Source organism: Sminthopsis crassicaudata, chromosome 2 (assembly GCF_048593235.1).
Source record: "Sminthopsis crassicaudata isolate SCR6 chromosome 2, ASM4859323v1, whole genome shotgun sequence".
Classification (NCBI taxonomy): domain Eukaryota; kingdom Metazoa; phylum Chordata; class Mammalia; order Dasyuromorphia; family Dasyuridae; genus Sminthopsis; species Sminthopsis crassicaudata.
In genome coordinates this window covers 311,193,118-311,218,031 of record NC_133618.1, presented here as the reverse complement: position 1 = coordinate 311,218,031, position 24,914 = coordinate 311,193,118, and the positions used below count along the sequence as shown (strand labels likewise).

Here is a 24,914-nt window from a genome sequence, read left to right as displayed (position 1 = left end):
ACAGAGCATATACTAATTTAGAATTTCTAATTTATAAACAGGTTATCCTCTTCCAACTAAGTACAATGTAAGTTTCTTAAAGGCACAAACTCTTTCATCATTTTATATTTATATTCCCCACTACCTAACACAATACTTGGCCCATAGCAGACTTTATGAAAGTTTCATGAATTACATTTTTCCTTCCCTCTTTATGAACTTAGTTACCCCTCTTATAACAATGATTATTCCTATTTTTAAAAAGATAGGCAGCAACAGGATGATTTCAGAAAGGCCTGGAGAGACTTACATGAACTGATGCTGAGTGAAATGAGCAGGACCAGGAAGTCATTATACACTTCAACAACAATACTATATGAAGACATATTCTGATGGACGTGGCCCTCTTCAACAATGAGATGAACCAAATCAGTTCCAATAGAGCAATAATGAACTGAACCAGCTACACCCAGCGAAAGAACTCTGGGAGATGACTATGAACCATTACATAGAATTCCCAAACCCTCTCTTTTTGTCCGCCTGCATTTTGGGTTTCCTTCACAGGCTAATCGTACACTATTTCAAAGTCCGATTCTTTTTGTTCAGCAAAACTGTGTGGACATATATGCATTATTGTATTTAACTTATACTTTAACATATTTAACATATATTGGTCTACCTGCCATCTGGGGGAAGGGGTGGAGGGAAGGAGGGGAAAAGTTGAAACATAAGGTTTTGCAGTTGTCAATGCTGAAAAATTACCTATGTATATATCTGGTAAATAAAAAGCTATTAATAAACAAACAAACAAACAAAAAAAGATAGACAGCTAGATGTACTGAGGGTTGTAAGCATAGGACTTGGAAAATCTGAGTTCAACTCCTGCTTAAGATAATTAATGGCTGTTTAGCTATAGCCAACTCTTTTTTTAAGTTTTTAAAAAGGTTTGGTTTTGTTTTTTGTTTTTTTTTAATTCCTATCTGTGCCTCCCACTATAAAGTGGGAGGGCGTGGTCTTGATGACCTCTAAAATTCGTCCAGACCTAAATCTAAATCCTAGGTAGAGAGCAGAAAAATAGGAGAGGAAGTGTGATGACATGGAAATCGACGTTTTCAGAGGCTTCAGAAAACCTGAGTTCAAGTTACCGACTCTACCATTACTTAGCTGTGCTCTAGTTTTCCCCTCTGGTCTGTTTCCTCATCAGTAAAATGGGACCCTTGGATGAAATGATCTGTAAAGTTCCTGTAAGATCTAAAGCCCAAGATGTTTAGTTTGGCCAAGAGACCATCTCGTGCTGTTTCCATCATGGACAGGGCTGTCTCCCTGTTCCAGGGCTTCTCCCCCCTCCCTTTCCCTCTCATTGCCGGGACTCATAATTTTATTTTTAACTCAGGAGTTTACAAGTGGGAGCTGCTGTGCAGCAGCAGATTTCATCCCGAGGGACAGGGCTCCTCCCTTCTTCACCCCTTTTGCAGGGGCAATCCCAGGCGATGCTGGGACATGCCCGCCAGGTGCAGGGTGAAGGGAGTCAATCAGGCTGAGTGAATCAGACGCCTAGTGCATCTGCAGGCTGGAAGGGGGCCAGGGCTTGCACTCTGTTGTTGACTCAGACTTTCTGCAGGGGAGACCTCCCACCCCCAATGCTGGGCAGAGGGAAGACCTTTTAATCTTCTGGGCCAATGGACTCTGGACTCCATACCACCTTCCCCCCCCCCCCCCCCCCAACTTCCTCTTTCCTGAGAAAGTTTCTGTGCAGAAACTCAGGACGGGCCAGCTCCCAGGCCTGGATCCCAATCCATTTACCCGGACATTGCTGAGGATAGTACAGATACTCGTGAGATCTCAGGGAAGGGCAGTGCAAGGATAAGAGGAGAAAATGGAGATAGAAAGCATTTATTAAAGGTCTACTATGTGCCAGGTAGTATACCGAGGAGGGGAATACAAAGAGAAGTAAAATACAGCCATATACTTACTAAGTATGTGAGGTCACAGCTGAACTCTGGTCTTCCTGGATCCAGGCCCCATGCTTTGTCCCTGCATGATCTAGGTACATACCCTTAGATTGTGGGGCCGGAGAGCAGATGACTTTCTTTGTCTAGTCACTTAACCTGTCTGCCTCAGTTTCTGCACCTGAATAGCATCTACTTCCCAGGGTTATTAGGAGGATCAAATGAAATAATAATTGTAAAACACTTAGCACAGTGTCTGGCACATAGTATATACTACATAAATGTTAGTTATTATTATATGTCAATATGTATTATATGATAATATATAAACAACATGCATATATATGCTGGATAAACTGGAAATAATTAATGAAGGGAAGGCACTAGGATTAAGAGGGTTTGGGAAAGAATGAGATTTTAACTAGGATTTGAAAGGAGCCAGGAGGGAGAGGTTTTCAGGCACGGTGGATGTAGTGAAAAGGCCCAGAATTGAGAGATAAGATATCCTGCTCAATGAACAGCATGAGATCAGATTTAACCCCACTGGGTTAAATAATAGTTTGGGAGGAAGAGGGGAATTAGTGTATGAGGTGTAAAAAGACTGGAAAGGCAGTGACGCTGAGCTAAGAGTTTCTGAAATCACTAGTCCCATCTACAGAAGAAGGAAGTTTTAAGGTTTACAATGCACTTTACATATCTTATCTGATTTGATAGTCATAAAGACCTAATGAATTAGGTTCTACTGATATTATTATCATCGCCCTTTTACAGATAAGGAAACTGAGGCAATGGGAAGTTGATTTGTTCTCCATTACACAGCTAGAGTCATAACCTGGATTTGAACTAAGGTCTCTTAGAGTTTTAAGTCCAATTGCTTTTTTCCACAATACCACATTACCTCCCAGGTTAAGAGGCTTTTTCTTATATTAACACATCTCCCCTCTACCATTACCCTAAAACAAAAAGGAGATCTGAAGTCAGAAACAGAAAAAGTGGAGGGAAACTGAGGCACAAAGAGGGAGGTGGTGAAATGAGTCACCAAAAATCACATGGAAATCCTAGGAACAGAGCCCAGAAGTCTGGGAATTCCACCCCTACTTTGCCCTTTGTATTACGTTGCCTCCCTTTTAAGTTGGCAAAGCCTTTGGCAAGATGTGGGTGAAGATGTTGGCATTGTGCCAGTTTGGAGGGTGGAGTTGGCAGCCTTTGGTAGAAAATGGTTTGCAGTCATCATGAAGAGTGAGGGTTTAGTACCTGCCCTCCTAGCAGAATAAAGAGCAGCAGTTGGGCCACCTCTTAATCTTGTCATCCGTAGTGGGAGCCCTCAGTGGGGCTGACTGGCTGACTGGTTTAATTGATTTGCATCATATAAATTTAACAATCCCTATTTCACGGAGATGAAGTTTAAATCAATAGCTCTTGTGTCATCAGAATATGAAGCCATTGTCTTGGTCAGTGAGTATCTCTATGATCAGCTCACAATTTTTCAAAGACTGATCCTCACTTTGGAATGAGTCTCCTGAGCTTTAGTTCAAAGTCCTTTCCATTGAACTAATGGATATATCCAATAGCCAATAATTAAAACTTTTTTTTTCCTTTCCCTTTATTCCTGTATTCAGGTAACACTGATTAAGCCAAATTCAGTCTCTAACCTCTTTGACTGGACCTGAACCTCTGCCAAGACACCTGATCCATAGCCTATTAGAAGTAGGTCCAACGAATGCAGAGTGAAGTGAACAGAACCAGGAGAACAATGTATACAGATCTACATTGTAAAGTCAAGTCAGTTAGTAGTTATTAAGCACCTACAATGTTCTGGGTATTCTAGATACAGAAAAAGCAAAAACAGCCCTTGTTTTCACATTCTATGAGGTAGTCAAGATATAAACAACTATTTGCAAACAAGATAATATATTGAGGATAGTTTCAGAGTGAAATGAAAGAGGACTGGGAAAAGCTTCTTGCAAAAGGTGGGTATTTTAGCTAATACCTAAAGGAAGCCAGGAAAGGCCAGAGGCAAAGCTGAAGAGGGAGAATGTTCCTGGCATAAGGGACGGCCAATGAAAACACTTGGAATCAGGAGATGGAGTGTCCTGTTCAAGCAACAGCAAAGAGGCTGTTTGTTGTAAAAACAAACAACTCTGAAAAATTTAAGAACTTTGGATAATGCAAGGACCAGTCACAACTCCAGGGACAAGGCACGTTGCCAACCTCATGAAATTGGGGTGATAGATTCAAGGTGCAGAATGAGACATAAATTTTTGCACATGGCAAATGTGAAGATTTGTTTTTCTTGACTATCTGTTACAAGGGTTTTTTCATTAGGGTATGAGGGGAGCTGGTTTGGCTGAGAGTGAAGAGCTAGCAATAGTTTTGCTGGAAGGAAGGAAGGAAGGAAGGAAGGAAGGAAGGAAGGAAGGAAGGAAGGAAGGAAGGAAGGAAGGAAGGAAGGAAGGAAGGAAGGAAGGAAGGGCCATCGAAGATTTTTTAAAATGCACAGAGGAAAACAAAACAAAGCTCAGAAGGAAGCTTTGAAAGTAATACATTGAATTTAGTACATATACACAATATACATATATAGAAACATATTACATATACAAACATAGTATGTGTATATATGTATACATATATATATATATATATATATATATATATATATATATACAGTATATATATAGTACATTTATAAACTTGTTTTCAAAGCAAATTGCCCGTAATAGATTTACGGGTTCAAATATGCTTTTTCCTTTCTGATTTATTTTTATATAGAAATATTATTTGTATATATTATATATATGTGTGTGTGTGTGTGTGTGTGTGTGTGTATGTTATTTAAGTTTAGAATCTTAAGAAGAATTTTAAAAAAGAAATGGGCTAAATAAAAGAGGTAACAGAAGAATGACACAGAAACCAGAGCTCAGTACTGCTTTTATTATTATTCTTATTTTTAAAAAAGTCATAATGAAGGTCTCTGTAAGTTCTTTCTGAAATAATCTTTCTCAATCTCCAAGGGGAAAGAGAACAAACGTTTATTAAATGCTTGTTATGTGCCAGTGGCAGTGCCAAGCACTTTACAAGGGCTGATATATATGTTCCTAGGCTCAGTCTGGTGTAATGGAAACAGTGCTAAAATAGGGCTGCGCAAACCTGGGGCCGACCTCTACTGGGGGTATTCACAAACCAAGGACCTGGAAAAGACTTCCCAGAACAGCTAGTTCAACTTCCTCATTCTACTAAGCCTAGGAAAGGTAAAGTGTCAGCTTCTTCATGATTCAAGTTCAGATAGTAGCTGCTCTAAGTATTTTCATGGACTTGTAGATATAGAGGCAGAAAGCTATAATTGAGTAAGTGCTTGGATGGAGCCTAAGTTTAGATGAAGTGAACAACTACTTTTTGTAGCTTGTGGTTAAATTACTTCAGCTTCAATCTTGTGTGACCCCATATGGGATTTCCCTTGGCAGAGACACTGGAGTCAAGTTTGCATTTTCTTTTTCCAGATCATTTTACAGATGAGGAAACTGAGTCAAACAGAGTTAAGTTATTTCCCAACGGCCACACACTTAGTAAGTGTCTGAGGCCAGATTTGAACTCAGGAAAACGAGTCTTCCTGATTCCAGACTTTGTGCCCTATCCATTCCATCACCTAGATAGTCCAGCTTAGTGGGTGACTTAGATGACCATAAATCAGGCCAGGGGACCAGACTCTGACCCTGAAATGCTATTTTATTTAGTAACAAGGGAAACAGGGTTTTCTAGTCACAAACACAAGTAGGTCTGTGAAAACATTGGATGAATGTTGAAGATAACAATCATGATGGATAATCAGGGATGCTGATCTGAAAAGGTTTTCCCTCCCTCTATCTCCACCAGTTTACCTTTCCACCAGGATTATCATCACTTAGTCCTTAAGTTGTTTTTTTTTTTTTTTCTTCCTCCTTTTACCTCTATTTTTATTTAATGGGTAAGGTCTTTCTCTAAATTTCTATCTCTGCTGTCTTCATTTCTGGAAGAAATAGAATTTTTCAAGAAGGATCCATGCCCTTTTTCTTAAACATATAGGTTAGGATACCCTCTAGCCCAGAACCTTAGGGAGGATAGGGAGGACAAATAAGAAGATAGCCATTGGGCTTCATTTGGATCTCAAGTAATAAAAATCAAGCAACACACATTTTTTTTTTAAAGTGGCTACTAAGATCCAAACACCATGCTAAGCAATGGGAATACAAATAAAGGCAAAAGATATGATCCCTGCCCTCAAAAACGCACATTCTAACAGTATAGATGTCATGGCAAAAAATTGTACATGTATGTAGGTTATTCCATTTAAAGGTTTGAAAAGTGGTTGTTTTTATATTGGATTACATGCCATCTAGGGAAGGGGGGGACTTAAAGGGGGGAATTGGAGCACAAGGTTCTTCAAGGCTCAATGTTGAAAAAATACAAGTGCATATGTTTTGAAAATAAAAACTTCAATAAAAATGTTTTAGTGTTCTAAAGTTCTAAAGTTAGTGTTCTTAGTGTTCTAAGAGGTAGGTAGTGAGAGTATACTATTATCCCCATTTGCAAATGTAAAAACCAAAATTCAGAGAAATTAAATGATTTGTCCATGATCATAAAACTAATAAGTAATGGAACTGGGCTTCAGACTCTTAAGTCTAACCTATCCTCATGACATTACACTAGGCCCAATCTTCTTGCTCTAGAGATTCCTGGACAAAAGCTAGAAGGTCTAGGGAGAGGTAAACCCCTCACGTTTTCCTCACTCGGTAGCCTCACTGACCTCTGCCTGCCAGCCACACTCGGGTCATGAGATTGTCTTCATGGATAATAACTAATTCAGGCCCTTCACCTCAGACATTAACAGGGCCCCAGATGTGATATGGTGGGATGCAGTAGGCCCCAACCACCCAGCTCCTCCCTGTGACCCAGAATGTACGTACAAAGTGCTAATGCCCCTGCCAATAGCCAACCGTCCCAGCTTCCTGTCCCCTCCACCTCAATTAGAAACTTTCAAAAAAACATCTCAAAAGGAAATAGGACACGAAGGCAGGATTTGGCCCGAGTCTGGAAGGAGGCGGGAGAAGCTGAGGCAGGTTGCTCTGACTCACCGGGATGGAATGGGAGTCCCTGATGCTTTCTCTCCAGGTGGCCCAGCCAGTTAGTGTTTAACCCAAGCGGGGACCCTGCTCCCTGCCCACCGGGGAGCATCTCCACTGCTTTCTCCTCCTCACTGCTGTAGGCTCCCTGCCTTTCCCCCTTTCACCTACTTAGCAGCTGCTCCCTGTCCTCTCCTCAGAAATCCCTGACTCCGAACCGCTCCATTTCTGAGTCACTGGGCTATTTTTGACTTTGGGGAACGTTTCCTCCACTGCCACCCCCTCACCTTCAGCCTCGCCCCTCGGGTTTCCCCCACCGCGCTCCATCCACCGCCGCCATCCGCTCCTGCCCCGACCAGGGTCCCATTATACAGATCACAGGGCCAGGGATTGGACCGCTGCCACCGGTCCCTGCGCCTAACACCAAGGAGGAGGGGTACGGGACGAGGGAGGGATGGGGGTGGAGGGAAGGAGCGGAGCATTTGTGACCGAGATCTGTGCAGACAAGTTCCACGTTGTCCCCATTCTGGAGGCAAGAGGGGCCTAAGGCGGAGGGGACCAGATCCAGGGCGAGGGAAGAAGGGAGGGGCGGTTCCGGAGCATCACATGATTGTCTAGGCCGGGACCCAGTCAAACGGAGTTAATTCCATCTGTGTTCACATGCCCCAGCATTCCAGAGCGGCCTCTCCCAGAGTTTTGGCTCGGCTACACAGCTCCTGCCGCGGCCGTCGCCGCCGCCATTGGCCAACTACCTCAGCCTCCCCCACCCCCACCCGAGCCAGAAACGCGGGGTGGGGCTTGCAGCCTTCCAACTTTCCTCAAAGAAAAACAAAAACAAAGCAAGAAAACTCTGTCTGACAGAACTTCCACCTTTATCGGCTCCCGGGGGCCTCTTTCCCTGAGTCTACACACTTCCTTCTTTCCCATACTCTCTTTGTCCCCAAATCGTTTTCGATGGGAGAGAATTTTCAAGGGGCAGGGGGGCCGTTTCAAGGGGGAGCCAGCTAGAGAATGTCCTCTGGAGCACAACAAATGAGAATTCCAGAGAAGGCCCACCTCTCTTAGTCCTAGCAGTCCTAACCAGGCCCGGAATGTCTCCCTCAAAAGAAACCACAAGTGCAACTCCCCACATGGATATTAACCAAAAACTTTTAGAGACAGAAGGGGACTCTGAAGCTATCCGGCCCAACCCACAGTGCTCAAATCTTTACTCTTGTTAGCTAACACTTATGTGATACTTTTAAAATTTACAGAATGTTTTTACAAATATATTTCATCACCACAACAATATCAAGAGTTGCTTTTGTTATGGCCATTTAACAGTAGGGAAACTGAGGCAGACAGAGGTACTTGAGAAAACCTTCCCTCTGTGTGTATGTGTGTGTGTGTGTGTGTTCTAAAAGCACCCCGTTTCCATTTCTGGAAGCTTCCTGACCTCCAGCCTAAATGCGCACTCCAGTTCTGCCCTTTGGTTCCGAACAGAATAAATCCGAATCCCACATGGCAGCACTTCAGATACTGGACAGTAGGTCTCACATCCCCCTAGGGCAATACTGCTAGCGAATATTTCCATAGTTCTTTGAGGTTTGCAAGGAACTGACTTGATCCACACGGCCAAACTGAGGCTGAGGAATAACTAGTGTTTGAGAGTAGAGCCAAACTCTGGTCTTCAGGACTTTAAGTAGCACGCTCTCCAGTATGTGACCTTGCAAGTTCTTCTTCAATTTTCTCCAGGTTAAATGTCTCTAGTTCCTTTAAACTACCTCAGACATTGTCTCAAAATCCCTGTACATCCTTATTACCATTCTCTGAATGCTCTTCAGTTTATCAGTGTCCTATTTCAACTATGGGGTTCCAGAACATTTGTAGGGGGAGACAGAAGGCTACGTGAAGATGTATTGGGTTCCAACTATGGGACTCCAGAACATTGATAGAGGAGAGAGAAAGGCAGATTAGTTTAAGAAGCTATAGGAAAGTATATTCTGCGTATGTATGTATTTGTATGTGGATTCATACATACATACACACACAAATAAGTGTGTGAAAGATGCCTAAGTTCAGCTGCTACTCTCCCTAGTCTACTCTGGGAAGCAGAGACTGACTTAAGGTGGAGGTCAGAGGAGAAAAACAAGAAGGGGAAGAGAAAGAACCTTTAAGTGGCATCCTTTTTAAATTATCATCACCTTTCAAGGCTCCAGACTTTCAGTATGAAGACAAGGTACAGTGGTGGCTAACTGGATGCTGGACTCAGAATCTCTACCTTGCAAAGGTATCACAGATGGTCCAATACAACTTTTTCCTGGCCAAGATCACACTATTATTTAATATCAGAAGCCATATCAGAAAGCAGATTTCATATATATATATATATACCAGATTGCTGACTTGGGGAGGGAGAAAAATTCAGAACTCAAAATCTTATAAAAATGCATGTTGAAAATTGTCTTTATGTGTAATTAGGAAAAATAAAATGCTATTAAATTTTTACAAAAGGAAAGCAAGTTTCCTTACTACTAGTTCAAGGTGATTTCCATGCCATAATCCTGGCCAGATTCTAGCTGTGTGTTGTAGCCCAGTCCATCTTGGGAGCCTCCAGAGTGGTTCTAGAGCCATTGCAGTTATAAATGACAGAGATATTACACGTGTACACTTTACACTTTTTCTGTGCTCCATATCCCCAAATCTCCAGAAAGAACAATCTAGGAAACAAGATATTAGTTTTAGTGATAGATGAAATCTTAGACCCAGTTGAGTCCAACTTCCTCATTTGCCACAACATAGGGATTGGAAGAGAGTCAGGTGCTAAAACCCATCTTCCCCAATTCCCTATTAGTGCTCTCTTCATGGACTATGGATAAAATTTTCTATTCATCCACTATGAATAAGCTCTTTTCCCCATCCTAATATTGCACGTTGGATGCTGAAGCTTTTCTCTATTGAGTGTAACAAGAAGGGATCAAAATCTTACTCACATTTCTGAGAGAAAGTTATTTGCTCTTTTATTAATGATTGGAAACACGTAAGAAAACAGGGAAGGTGAGAAACCACCATCCAAAAAGGGTCTTTTGGGGGTGATGTGGTAGTACATATCTATAATTGCCACTACCCTAGAAACTGGAAGATGAATGGATGTCCATCAATTGGAGAATGGTTGGGTAAATTATGGTATATAAATGTTATGGAATATTATTGCTCTGTAAGAAATGACCAACAGGAGGAATACAGAGAGGCTTGGAGAGACTTACATCAACTGAGTGAAATGAGCAGAACTAGGAGATCATTATACACTTCAACAACAATACTGTATGAGGATGTATTCTGATGGAAGTGGATATCTTCAACATAGAGAAGAACTAATCCAATTCCAGTTGATCCATGATGGACAGAATCAGCTACACCCAGAGAAGGAACACTGGGAAATGAGTGTAAACTGTGAGCATTTTTTTGTTTTTCTCCTCAGGTTATTTCTCCTCGAATCCAATTCTTCCTTTGCAATAACAACAACAATAACAAAATTCGGTTCTGCACATATATATTGTACCTAGGATATACTATAACATATTTAATATGTATGGGAATGCCTGACATCTAGGGGAGGGGGTGGAGGGAAGGAGGGGAAAAATTCGGAACAGAAGGAAGTACAAGGGATAATGTAAAAAATTACCTATGTATATGTACTGTCAAAAAATATTATAATTATAAAATAAAAAAAAGAATATAATTGCCACTACCCAGGAGGCTGGGGCTGGTGGATTTCCTGAGTCCAGAAGCTAGTTGAGTAACCACACTAAGTCTGGTGAACTCCCTCAAGCAGGGAGCTCAGGGAAGGGTGAAATGGCTCAGGTTGGAAACAGAATATAGGTCAAGGGCAAAAGTTCTGTGCCAGTTAGTAATGGGATACAGCAGTGATACCAGTTGTATTTCCAGCCTGGACAAGATAAGGAGAACCAGTCTCAAAACCAACCAACCAACAAACCCAAAACAAATGTGGGAAAAGTCTTTTGCTGAGAATACCCAGTCTATAAATACAGTTCAAGGACAAGGCCCAGTGCCCTGAAGAATGCTGAACTAGTAACTTTATGTGTTTTTTCTTTCTAATTTTTTTCCTAAGATTTTCAGCCATCATCTCCCTTTTGCCTTAGTCTTCCCACTATCAGGGGCTCTTATCTAGTGTGTGGGGAGGAGATTTTTTGTAAGATATTTTTCCAAAAGGTCTTTCTGGAAGAGGATAAAAAGGATTCAAAGCAAAAACTGGATCTACGATTATAGGTGGGAGCTATACATTAAAAGTCTAGTGCATCTGTGTGCTATAATGAATAGAGGACTATCTCAAGCAGGAAGTTCATGTCTTAGACACTTCTTAGCTCCATGACCCTGGGTAAGTCACTTACATGATTTCCACATAAAGTGCTTTCATAGCATCTCTTTTTATAGTGACAATGAGCTGGAAGCTAAAGGAGTTCCCATCAACTGGATAATGGATGAAAAAAATATGGTATTTGAATATAATGGAGTTCTATTGTGTGATAAGAAATTATGAAAATGATGGTTTCATAGAAAGCTGGAGTCATATGAACTGATACAGAATTAAGCCAGAAACTTATACAATTTCAACATTGTAAACAAATTATTTTGAAAGACTTAATAAATCTAATTAATGTCATGAAGAACTATTATTCCAGAAGATTGATACTGAAGCATGCTAACCACCTCCTAGAAGAGAAGAGACTTGGGACACAGAAGGAAATGTGTCTGTGCATGTTTGTATGTGCACACATGTACACTTACCTGTGTATATACATATGTGCATGCATGTAAACATGTACATCTGTTTATGCCTTATGTATATGTGTGGGCATGTGTATATGTGTGTATGTATTATGTATATCTATGTGTTTGCATGTGCGTATGGGTTTGCATCTATGTATATAAGAATATATATGTGCATGCACATTACATGTTTGCATGTAATACATGCGCTGCAATGTGTTTGTATGTGATTTGTGTGTGCATGTGATGTGTGTGCATGTGTATTGCACATATGCATGTGTGTTTGTGTGCATGTTTGTATTGCATAGTGTGCATGTGGATAGGTCTGCATTGTGTATGTTTGTGTGTGCATGTGCATGTGTGTTTGCAATGTACATGTGCTGCACAGGGTTATATTTGTGTTGTATATGTTACATGTGAGTGCGTGTGTGTATATTGCATTGCTGTATGTTTGTGTATTGCATGTGTACAAATGTGTGTGGATATATGTGCATAGATATAATGTTTATGTGCATGTGTATTCGTATATATGAACATAGTCAATATGGGAAACTGTTTTCTGGGGCACCAGATAGTACCGTGAGTAGAGGACTGGATCTGGAATTGGGAAGACGAGTTTAATTTAGTCTCAGACCCTTACTAATTGAGTGACCCTGGGCAGACCACTTAATCTCTGTTTGCCTCACTTTGCTTAGCAGTAAAATGATAATGATAATCACAGCACCTCAGAGTGGTTGTGAGGACCAAGTGAGATCACGTGGGAAAAACTCTTGTCACATTAGTTGTGATGCTGTTTAGTCATTTCTATGTCCGACTCTTCATGACCCCATTTTGGATTTTCTTGGGAAAGATGCTAAAGTGAATCACCATTTCCTTATCCCTTTAATTTTACAGATGAGAAACTGAGGCAAGCAGGGTTAACTGACTTGCCCAGGGTCACACAGCTAGTAAGTGTCTGAGGACAGATTTAAACTCAGGCAGACAAGTTTTCCTAAGTCTAGGTCCACTATCCACTGTACCACCTAGCTGCCCTGGCACACAGTAGATATTATATAAATGCTAAGTATTATTATTCTTGTTTTGGTTGACTGTGCATCCTTACTATAAGGATTAGGTTTTTCTTTTCTTTCTTTCTTTTTTTTTTTTTTCAATTTGAATGGGAGAGAAAGGAAATAGATTTTGTTAATTGAAAAAAAATATTTTTTTTAAGGAAAGGGGGAGTAAAATATCACCCCTTTGACTGGGAAAAACAAACTCATACCCACCCTGAGGTCTGTTATCATGGAGAGAGTGGAGAGAAGCTACCAGCATAAATCAAGAAGTATAGTCTCAGGCAGGGCTCAGATTATTATTACCTGGATAAATCTTTTGAAAAGAAAAACTTGACAACTCTTTTTTCTTAGCAGAAGAAGATTCAAATAGAAAGGACCAACAGAAGAAATTTCTCTCTCTTCATCTCTCCTCCTTTTGCCCCTGGAAGAACCAGCCTGTTTTTAGAAAAAGGGGGCAGCATGTCCGAGTTTAACATGAGATGTGCCCAACTTGTGAAGGGCTGGACTGGAGGCAGGAGTGAGGACAAAGTTTAGGTTTTAGGGATTTCAACGGTATACTGAAGTCTGCTTCCCAATGTACCCAGCAGACGGTTAAATCTTCAGTTTGAACATTTACATCTCAGAAATCTGCAAATTGCAGATTATATAGATTTGTGGTTTTATTGATTATTTGGACATCATCAAGTGATGGAGAAAATATTAATAATGCAGATTAAAATTAAAAGTGTTTACTGTATGTATTCCTCCCCCCTCCAGAGCTGATTGTTAAACATTCACCAGTACACCTCTGAGGAAAGGCCACCAATAGCTGTAACTCAAGCTATCTTTATAATCCTCATGGAATTTAGCTTAGAATCACAAGTTTTAGAGTTGGGATGATAAGTCTCTAACCTTAGAGACCTCATCTAGTCTAATCTTCTCATTGTACAGATAAGGAAACTGAGACCCAGGGGAATGAAATTATTTAGCTTAGAAGCACCCCCAAAACTGTGATTTTCCCATGATCACACAGGTGATAATGGTTCTAAAAGGCAAAATTAGTATTGGAAAGGGGGCCTTTGACCCCAAATCTAGTTTACTGACGTGTTCTTTCCACCACAGCACACTGCCTCAACAAATATTCCACCCAAAACAGAAGGGAGCCAAAAGTGATAAAAAGGTACATTATAATACTGAGATTGGTCTTTGTTGCTTAAATCACTTCAGGGATGTTTGACTTGTTCCCCATGTTGGAATTTTCTTGGCAAAGATACTGGTATGGTTTGCCATCTCTTCCTCCAGTTCATTTTACAGATGAGGAAACTGAAAACTTAAGTGACTTGCTCAGGGACACACAGCTAATAAGGCCAGATTTGAACTCAGGAAGATTTTGCCACCATATACTGAAAAGAAAAAAGGTAACTAACTATAGAAAAAATTCTCACAGCTTTCAAAAAACCACATTCCTTAATGTTTGTTGAGTTGCATTTACACCTAGGCCCCATCTCCTCTTGCTATCTTCAGCAGCAACCTTTCCCTGATGAAATTCTGGTGAACAAAATTAACATTAGTTATGTCCCAACAAACCCCTACACAGCTGAGTTCTACTCTCAGCTCTGCCACTGACTGACTTACTTAGACCTCAGTTTCCTCATTAGAAACATGATGGAATTTGGATTAGTGAACATTTTCTAAATTTCTTTCCTGTTTTAGAATTCTTTAATGTATAAAGATAAACATTACTGAAAAATACTCATTGGTGTTATACTTACCACTGTAGTATCAGCGATTGGGAAACATTCCTAGAGAATGAATGAATGAAAAACATTTATTAGTCACTGACCAAGTATATTTGTCATTCAAAGCCCTTCATAACCCTGCTCCCTCTTCTACTTTTCAGTCTTCTTACACCTTATTCTCCACCCCTCCACCTCCCACAAACTCTAAGATTTATTGACACTGGACTCCTTGCTATTCCTCAAACAAAACAGTTCATCTCCCAACAGTGGACATTTTTACTGGCTGTCCCTGATGCTTGGAATTCTTTCCCCACTTCATTTCCTGGCTTCCTTCAGCTAAAATCCCACCTTATAGAAAAAACCTGGAGAAGGATATTGCAAACCTTTCCACCATCTTTTCGGAAAGTCCCATGGACAGCCTTAGGGTGCTATGATCCAGAGGATCAGGAAAACTAGGATACCCATGAACGATTGAACAATAACAACAACAAACAAGAAGCCTTTCCTCACCTCTCTTAATGCCCGATTCCTTCTATTGATTATCTCCAATTTATTTTGTTTGTGTTTTTGTTTTACATAGTTTTTTGCAGTTCTCTCCTCCATTAATTAGACTGAGAGCTCCTTCAAATCAAGGACTGTTTTTTGTCTTTCTCGGTATCCCCAGCAATTAATACATTATGTGACATATATTAGGTGCTTAATAAGTGCTTGTGGACTGATTGCCATTAGGGATGCAAAACAGCCCCAGCCATTAAGTAGTTTATATTTTAATGGGAGAAGCTACTTATAATGGAAGTTTTGACTGGGGAAAGAAATCACAAAGATGATGATTGGAACAACTGAGCAGCCCACTTACATATCCTTTCTAGGATGGATGATGACAAAGTTGATTTGATTAAATTTCTTACTGCAAATAGCCAGAGTTGAATTTGACGTCAGAGGATTTGTTTTTAAGATCCAGCTTCACTATTCATTATCTGTCTGACCTTATCACATATCATTGAGCCTCAGTCTCTTCATCTGTGAAATTAAAGATTTGGACTAAATGACCTCTGAGGCCCTTTACAACTCTAAATAAATGAAATATACCTTTAAAAATACATATGTACACACGCAAAATATGTGTTTAGGAACGTTCATATTGCTTATATGTGTGCAAAGTATTTTTCTGACTGCTGTATCTATTCTTCACTTACCTGGTCCAAAATCACCTAAAAGAAGCATCCAAAAAAAGATTCCTCAAAAACAGTTTAAGTCAATGCTCACAATTATCCCACCCCTTTTCTCTTTATGGAAAGAAATAACCCAATCTGGGCCTGCTGCACTAATTTATTAAAAGCAATCTTACATGGATTAAAGAAAACCTTGATTAATGACACATTTATATATCACTTTCAGGTGCTTCTTTGAGTAATTTCGAATATTGATAAAGAACTGGCAGGGCTGCTGGGAGAAGCATTGGCAAGAGTCCTATCTATGCTCTGTATCTAGTAAATGTTTAATAAATGTTTGCTGAATGTCACTGTATACAAGGAAGAAGTGAAGCTGAATGAGGCCCAGGCTGATCCTGTAACCAAGAATATTCTCTGTGTCAGGAGAGGGGAAAATATACTGCTTGTTTGTCAGCTGCTTAAAGGAGGGAGAGGGGAAGAAGAAGGGGGGGGAAACAACTATGTCAAAGGGATAAAAGAAAGACTGGTTAAAATGCCCAGAACGGCTGCTGAATGGATCAGAGCAAAGCGAAAGGTCACATGGTTACAAAAAAGGAAGGAAAAAAAAAACCCTCCCTACAACAACTGCCCTCTAGCTATGGTTAACTTTAATTAACTGCAGTATTATAATTCACTTCCAGCTCAGGTTCCACCCTCCCTCACTCCTCATCTCTTTCCTGAGTCTGATCAAACCATCTTCCTCCTTGGAATATTTTGTTTTCTTTTTCTTTTTTAATTATGCCAATAACAGGGGAAAAAACAATAAAGTTCTTGAGGAGCTTTAGTGATTGTTCCCGTTTACTATCGACTGGCACTAAAGCATGGCTTTTAGGAATGCTTTGCAGATTGCAGAGCTCACACTGAAAAGACTGGTCACACAGTCATATACATATACCCGTAGACCTTTGCTTCCCACTAAATATACTTGATACATATGTGAAGCTTGTCTATTTCAGCTAATATGCGTGGCTAAAAACTTCATAACCAGTCAGTAATTGCAATTCACGGTGGGTAAACCATACTCATATTATTGGGCTTCCCTTTGTAGTACTTTTACATATAAGCATATTTTTATGGGGGGGGGTCATTTTCCAAGGTTATCAGGTCAAATGGGCTTTTTTTTTTTAATTAATTAACTTTTAAGAAAAACCAGTTCAGATCTTAGTAAGTTAAAAGGTGCAATTGATAATCAAGCCAACGGGTTTTCCAAATTAACTGTGTGCTATGCACTGTCACTCCAAGTTAATTATTTCAAAGGATGAAAATAGATTTTGTGACTCATAAGCAACTATAAAACACTAGGCATCAAATAAAAATGCAAGGACATAATCTCAGAATACTCACATACACACATCTATTTCTATTGGTGGAAGAGATGAGAAAGAGACTTAATGAAAAAGAAATCAAATTATAAAGCAGGAGCTATAGTGCCCTGCTCTGATGTATAAGGGGCATGCATAGTCATCAAGCTCTGTGTTCGAAATTGCCATCCTTTCCAGTAAAAAAGGTTAAGGGAAACAGAAACTAAAAGTGAGCCTTCAGGCCAACTCAGTTTCTTCCCTAAAGCATCTGGAAGGCCCACAGAATTCTCCCCCAGGAAGGTTTCCCTTCCCCCCCACCCCTTAACTCAAGGAAGGCTCTATTTATTCCAACTGACTGGGCTGAGGATACTTTGGTGCTCCCTACTCTCCCCTCCCCCCATCCCCAGGAATGAGGAGTGAAGAGTGCTGAGTGATGCATTTCAGATACTATCTCAGGGCTTTATTTTTGTTTCCTAGCAGTTGTTTTCTATCTTCTTCCCAGGAAAAGTAGAAAGTTTCAAACTAGATTTGCCATTTTTAGGCTAGAGCTCAAAGGGAGATCAGCCTCAGGATATACTGTGTTAGGAACTCAGGTCTCCTAAAAAGTCCTCCTCCTTCACTCCTAACCAGCACCAAGAAACTGTCACTAAAAAGTTAATCAGTGAAAAATCACATTTGTTCACAGCCCAGAGCAAAGGATCTCACTGGATTTGATTAGTGACCTTTCTCCACTTGAAGTGCTCTCCAACTTCCTTCCCCCCATCCCACTTCCTGGTCAGTTGAGTTTTCCACCTTAAGAAATGCTTATCACAGCAAGAGAACTAAAGTTTAATAAATAAGGAGAAAACTGCTCCTTCCTATCAAGGAACAAACTGTATCAGCTGGAAGCTGCCAAGAGCCCCCTCTTGGGCTTAGCACAATTACATGCTTCTCAGTAGTCTGCATTCCTTCTTTCCCCTCTCCCCATTCTTTTGTCAGTTCTCAGCTCTGAAATCCTTTTGTTTTTAAAAGCAGTGTATAAATTAGCTCCAATCCTACCTCCTGACACATCAAAAGTTAGACCCACCCTAGTTGTCCCAGATTTGTTAGAGCTCTCTTGTAGTCTACTAATAGTGATGATGATGGTGGTGGTGGTGATGATGATGATGATAACCATCACAACCACAGGTTGAGAAATCCCTACAGCTCCAGTGACAAGGCCAGTTGCAACTGGAGAGCTTCAGGATAAAACAAAGTGGAGAAATCAGTAAACAGAAAATGCTTAGTCAGCAATTGCTACTGCTGCATTAAAAGGTGAAATGTAAATAGGCAGGGTGCCAAGATGTAGATAAGTTTAGATAACACCAGCACAGCTTTTCATAGCTGCCACAATTAAGGACTTCTCAAAGGCAGACATGTTTCTGTGGCATACTTTGGAGGCTTTTAAATAAGGGAGGGAGGGGGCAGCCCTTGTTTTGGAGCAGTCGCCTTAGCACTGAGAAAAATAAACTTGCTACTCAGGAAGTATTAATATCAATTGAATTTATTACAAGTTACTAAGCTCCAAGGCACATTACAGTGTTCTGTTAACTACAGAAATGTATAAAGGACAAACAGAGCATGTTTTCCATGTACAGCATTTTGCTCTACTGCTCAAAAGCATCCGTGCATCAATAAAGCAAAAACAAAAACACATGAAGATTAAAAACGTTCAGATCAATAGAAACAAACTGAAAACAGTTTTTTCCCCCTTACAAACTTGCAACAAAAAACACCCTCCCCCCAGCCCCACTCCCGACTCCCCCTCCCTCACTGTTTTGCAAACAAAACAAAACAAAACAAAATTAAGTGAAGACTAAACACTCAGGGCTTGGTAAAACAGAAGCTGATCACCATTTTTGTAGCAATTTTTTTTTTTTTTTTTTGTAGGCATCAACACTGGCCTTGGCAAGAAGGAAAAGATGTTTTTTTTTTTCTTGGTTTTTTTTTTTTAATATCTTCTTTTTTCCTTTTAGAGAAGTGCATAACATTTACAAAAATACACAACAGCAGCAGGTAATTGCTAAGGGCTACTAAATCTTGTACCTAGGCAAACACACTGCCACCAAATAAATGAGAAAACAAGTATTGTGTAAGTAACCAAACAATATTATATTCTGTTTAACAAAAACCAGCTCTATCCTTCAAATGAAGAAGAGTTACATACCTTTGTTTCAAAATATAGAAACATACGACGAAAATAATGTCTATACATAAGACTAACTTTTTGCAGTTTTGTTATATTCACAATTCTACATCTTCGCGGTAGGGGGAGGAAGGGTTGTATACTGGGAGGGGGAGGGAGGGATCTGGCTTGGAGAAGAGTGAGGGGTAAGATTGAGGCCAAAGGGGGATTTTGCTGGGTTTTAAGGGTCTCTCTCTTTTTTCACTTTAACGTCTCCAGCTAGGATAGTCGCGATTTCCCCCTGCATGAAAGCCCAAGGTACGTTAGAACCAACTAAGGGGCATTTCTCGCCACTGGGGCAGTACACCTCGCCGGTGGCCCCCTGGGCCTTGATGCTCTCCCTAGAACAGGGGAAACAAAACTTGTGGCTGGGCACGGAAGGGCACTGAACAAAATGTGTGTCCTCCAAACGTTCATGGCAAATGGTACAGCAGAGGGGGCCGCTGTTGGCCATGGGGGAATCAGGAATGTTTTGGGGGTGAACTTGGTCCATGCCCGGGTGAGCACTGGGTGGTGGGGGTGCCACTTGTAAGTTTATATCCCCATTGCGAGATGCCAAGCGGCGTTGGGCTGGCACGGAGGCCGGAGACACGGGGCTGCTGCTGTTCCTTCGAGTGGCCGTAGTGGAATGCACTGAGCTGCCGTCCTTGGGCGAGTGAGCATTACCCAGCGTATCGGCCACAGACATGAGGGCCGCCATGGGGGACTGGCCGTTCTGGGGGGCTGATTCGGGTGGGGTGGTCCGGTTGGAGAGGGGCCCCAAGGGCGGGGGCGGGGGCGGCGGGGGCCCCCCGGCTCCGTGCACTGCCGCGAACCCTCCAGCCGACATGGTGAGCTTCAGGGCCTCGCTTTGGCTGGCCATCCACTGCTGGCGCTGCTGCTCCTCGCTCAGCTTCAGCGCCCCCTCGGCCGAGTCCGGTGGCTCCGGGGATGCTTTCCTCTTACGCAATCCAGCCGTTCCCCCACGGCTGGAGGCGCTGGCAGGAGGAAGCACCCCAACGACTCCCCCGGTCCCCCCAGTGCCTCGAGGATGAGTTACCAGGGCTGTGGGCAGCATGGGACAGCTGGCGTCCAGGTAAGGTTGGGGGAGCATGTCTGCCCCGGGGACTCCCTCCTTGAAGAAGCGCACGGACTCGGGCAGCAGGTCCCCCAGCAGCCGCCAGTCCCCCGAGCCGTGTTTCTTTTCGTACTCCAGGTACTTGAAACCTGAAGATAGGCCGCGACCGAAGTCCTTCATGCAGTCCTGATACATCTGCTTGGCCACCCCAGATGCGCTGGAGAACACGTTGCCCGAGCCTGTGGGATATTCAATAAAGAGCTTGAGCTCGTAGTCCAGCCCCGGCTTGGAGACCGCGTCGAAAGCAAAGACGCGGCCCAGCAGCGAGTGGTCCTTCTTGAAGCGAACCTCGTAAGGGGTGCAACCGGCCAAAGTCAGCAAGGTCTCCCGTACCATCTTGGGCTTGCTGGCCCAGTCTTCCGCTCGGTTGCGGAGGCTCTCGCTCAGTTCTGCCAGGGCCTCTGCGTTGCGCTGCTTCTCTTTTAGCTCCCGTTCCTGGTCGGTACTGGACACCGAGCCAGGCCGCTTGCCCCCACCGCAGGCCTCCGAGGATGAAGAAGAGGTCGAGGACGAGGAAGATGAAGAAGAAGTCGAGGAGCCGGTGGCCACGGTAGTCCCCCCGAGGCAGGAGGGACCCCCGCCTCCGCCCACGCCGGAGCTCTGCGGGGGAGGGCGGTTGCCGAGCCCGTGGGGAGGCGGAGGGGGTAACACGGCTGCTCCCGGCCCATTGAGCAGCGTCTGAGGAAGCAGGTTAGGGGGCACGTTCAGGGGACCCCCGCCACCTCCGCCACTCCCACTCCCGGGGGGTAGCCCTGTCACCAGCCCCCCGTGTGCCCCGCGGCGGGAGGATGAAGAGTTGGGGCTTTGGCGGTTCAGCTCCGGGGGCCCATCCTCAGGGGAAGGTTTGGGGAAGCCATTGGGACCGCCCAACCCGTTGGGGAGCCGGGTGGCGTGGCCGCTGCCCCCGCTGCCCCCTAGGCTTCCCGGGGGCGGAGGGTACTCAAAGCGGCTTCGCTGTTCGACTGCTGCGGCCGCGGCGGCTGCTGCCGCGGCTGCCGCGCTCAGACCGTAACGTTCTAGGCCTGACGGCGCGGCCAAGACGGCGGCTTTTGTAGAGCCGTCAACGTGGTTGAGCTGCTGCTGCTGCTGCTGCTGCTGCTGCTGCTGCTGCGCCGCCTCCTTAGCGGAAAGGGCCACGGTTTTGACCCCGACCGGTGGTGGCGGCCCGGGGGATCTGCCGTCCTGGAAGCAGCCGTGAGCTCGCTTCAGCTGCCGGGCGGTCTCGATCACGAACTCGATGCGGTCTGCACCCTCATAGTTAACACAGCCTCGACATACCGGCTCCGTGAAGTCCCAAATCATGGCCCAGGGCATGCGGGGCAGGTCGCACAGGTAACACGACTGTCTCCGAGAGGAAGCCACCTGCGCCGAGGACATGATGCCGGCCCCGGGGAGGGAGGGGGAGGGGGGAAGGGCAGATTGGTCCCTACCCGCCCAGGCTGTTGTTGCTCTTTCTCCTCCGGGGAGGGCTGGCGGGCGGGGGAAGGAGAAGAGGAGGAAAGGGGAAAAGATTCTGCCTCCTGCCACTCGCTGCCGCTGCGCCTCTCGGCGGTTGTTCCACCACCTGGGTGGCAGAGTGGCTGCCTCCTAGCCTCCGCCTCCTATTGCAGCTTTCTGGCAGGGGAGGGGAAATCTGTCGACTTCTTCCTGGTGTTGTTGCCCCTGGGACAAGGGTGCTGGGAACGGAGTGGGGGGTGGGGTAGGCTAAGAACGTAGTGCCCCGCGGTTACTGTCACCGCTGCCTTTTCCTCCCTACGGTTTCTGTCCTCTTCCCCGGGCTGGGGGGCAGAGAGGCGGCAAAGGCTACCGTGCTCTACCCTCGGTTTGTATCCGTTCTCGCTTGCTTCCGCTGCTTCTCCGGAGGGAAAAGGAACAAGAGGAACGGGAAGAGTGTGAGGAAGGGAGGAGAGAGGGCAACAGGAGAAAGGGTTCTAGGGGAGCCACTGGCACCGTCCTGGCCCTTCTGCAGCACTGGATGTTCCGCCTGCTGGCTGTAAGATTTTGCACTCGCTGAGCCGCCGCCGCCGCTTCCCGGACGCACAGCAGATGAAAGGAGCAGCCTGGAGCTCCCGGCCCCGTCCCCGGCTGCCGCGGCTGCCGTAGCTCACGTAAGGTGCATGGTTCTCCGTCGGTTCGCTTCTTGTCACATCCCGTTCGGAATTGGAATGTGGGGATTGTGATTGTTACTCTACGTTCCAGAGGCGCGTCTCGCGCTCCCGCTCGGGCTGCAGCTCGCGCTGTCCCCGGCTCTGCCGCGCGGGATGCCGCCCGGGCGGAGCGGTGACGTCACCGCCATGCTCTGCACCAGTCCCCCCCCCTCCCCTTTACACTTCCTCTGTCTGTAGAGCCCACTTGTTGCGTAGAGAATGCGCATGCTCGGCATGCAGCCCAGATTCCTCTCAGCCTTTCCCCTCCTCCCCCTTGTCCCCGCCCTCCCCGGACTCGGTGTGTACAACAGCTGAAGCAATGCAAGTTAATGCTGGAAATCAAGTGAAGAAATACCCAGGGCTATGTTTGGAAATTAAACAGAAGATGATCTTTCTCTCCCCTCCCTTCCCCAGCCGATGCCCAGCTTTCCAGTGTGAAAATGCATTCAGGAAACATGCATCATCCCCCCTCCCTGTGAGTTCAAATGTCTCATTTCAGAATTTTAGATGTAAATTTCATAAGAGACATTCCCCATCACATTTAGAGTTTTCTAACAGGGATCAAACCATTTTCCGTGCGGGTATTTTATATAATTTTCCACTGCTAATGCCAGAATGCACAGCAACAACAAAATTAGCTATTTAGTAATCTCATCTTGTGTTTCCTATTTTATGGTTCCTAGTCTTGATCAAGGGACCGTAGGAACTAGAGTTTCAGTGAAGGATGGTAGTGCAGGCAGACTGAGCCATCCCATTTTTTTCACTTCTGGCACAAAGTGGCTCAGCAGATGCTGAGTTGTGAAACCAGGGGTCTGTGTAACCTGTGCTCTTTGTATAGCTGAACGCGGCTGGAGAGGCCAAACAGGTGAGTAATTTATGTGTTTGCTAATGGAAAGGGAAACAGGATTCCCTCTATTTAATAACAATAATACATTGCATTTTTTAGAACTCAAGCTCATTTCATAGTTACCGGTTGGAAAAACAAGGCCATTCTGCCTCTTTGTTTAGAATGCCTTTTGCTTAGGACATTTATCTTACAGCAGAACATTTTGCTCAAATTAGCCTATGTTAATGTATTTATGAAGTTCTTGCCAAATCATGGGTGGGGGAAGGGACTTCTCTTAAAAATACACTATTGAAACAAATAAGAAAATATTCTTTTGGTAGGGATTCTTTAGAAGATATGGCAATCTCTTCCTGCCTTCCTCCCACCACCACCACTCTCAAGAACACTCAAGAACCTCTGCCTTATTGCACCACCCTAGGGCTTCAACTCCCAGGGGAAAGATTTTATAAGGGAAGGAGCAGTAGGGGCAAAGATGGCTCTGGGGACCCCTGTCTTTTATTCCCTCTGCAGTCTGTTTTTGCAAAACAATGAAATTGCTGTCCACTCCCCAACAATAATAAACTTTCACTGCCAGGGCTGCCTTGGATCATGGCAATTATTTTTCTACAAAGGGCTTGCAAACAGAGTATTGCATCACTCACACATACTTCAACCATTGCGATGTAACTGGTTACCCCAGGGTGAGTCAAAATATATGAGGGTGTGTGAAGGGGGAGGATTGTATGACATTCCCATGAACCTGGAGGACATTAGCTCTGGCTCACTTGTTTAACCCACTTCTGTATCTTAATATGTTTTCAGCCCATCCTTTTATTTAACTAAAATGCTGGAAAATGACAATTTAATTTCTTTTTGCCAAGATTTTTTTTGTGTGAAGCTCATTTCATGTCACAGTGATGTTGGCTATGTGCATGCAGGTCTGTGTCTATGTAATAACTTTGGGGACATAAATGTACTTACATAAGCAGATATAGTCAAACCATATATGCATCGTTAAAAGGTGGAGACAAGTCATATTTCAGTGGTAGTCTCATAATATTTTAATTTAAACAACGGGATTTTCTTTAGATAAAGCCCTCCCCCCCTTAGGAATTACCACCATTTATCATTCCTGCACCTTAATTGTCTGAGGCTGCCTCAGTTTGGGAGGGGTGGGGGGGGTACGTAGCATTAGGGAGTTAGGAACAGATAATTCTCACAAGAACAAAAAAATAGGAACACCTCCAGCCTAAGGAATGAGGAGTGGATCCCAGAGCTTAAACAGCAGTAGTGCACCTTATTCACCTTATTAACAAAATCAGTCTCCGGGAATACCAAGTGAAGTCCCATTCGAATCTTAGGACATAAGGTCCACAGCCACCCCTCACCCGAACTGACTGTGGACCACATCTGAAGCTTAATGTCAAACACTTCGACTCGCTTCTCCAACCTATTTACTCAACTAGTGGGTTGTTTCGGCTAGGGAGAAAGCTGAGGGCGCTGATTGAGATCTCTGCGGACCGGACGTGCATGGGGCTCTTGGGA

The 24,914-nt window shown here is 43.7% G+C and overlaps 1 protein-coding gene across 1 annotated transcript; it reads right to left on the bottom strand.

Moving 5' to 3' along the window:
• Nucleotides 1-18,580: 18,580 nt before the first annotated feature.
• On the bottom strand, nt 18,581-22,711 carry IRF2BPL (interferon regulatory factor 2 binding protein like). Its single transcript, XM_074289929.1, has one exon. The coding sequence runs from the start codon at nt 21,771-21,773 to the stop codon at nt 19,461-19,463; it is 2,313 nt and encodes a 770-aa protein (XP_074146030.1). The 5' UTR covers nt 21,774-22,711; the 3' UTR covers nt 18,581-19,460.
• Between the last annotated feature and the right edge of the window lie 2,203 nt (nt 22,712-24,914).

What these genes read in the sequence shown, in the direction of transcription:
- IRF2BPL (XM_074289929.1), bottom strand. Translation starts at nt 21,773, where the DNA reads ATGTCCTCGGCGCAGGTGGCTTCCTCTCGGAGACAGTCGTGTTACCTG.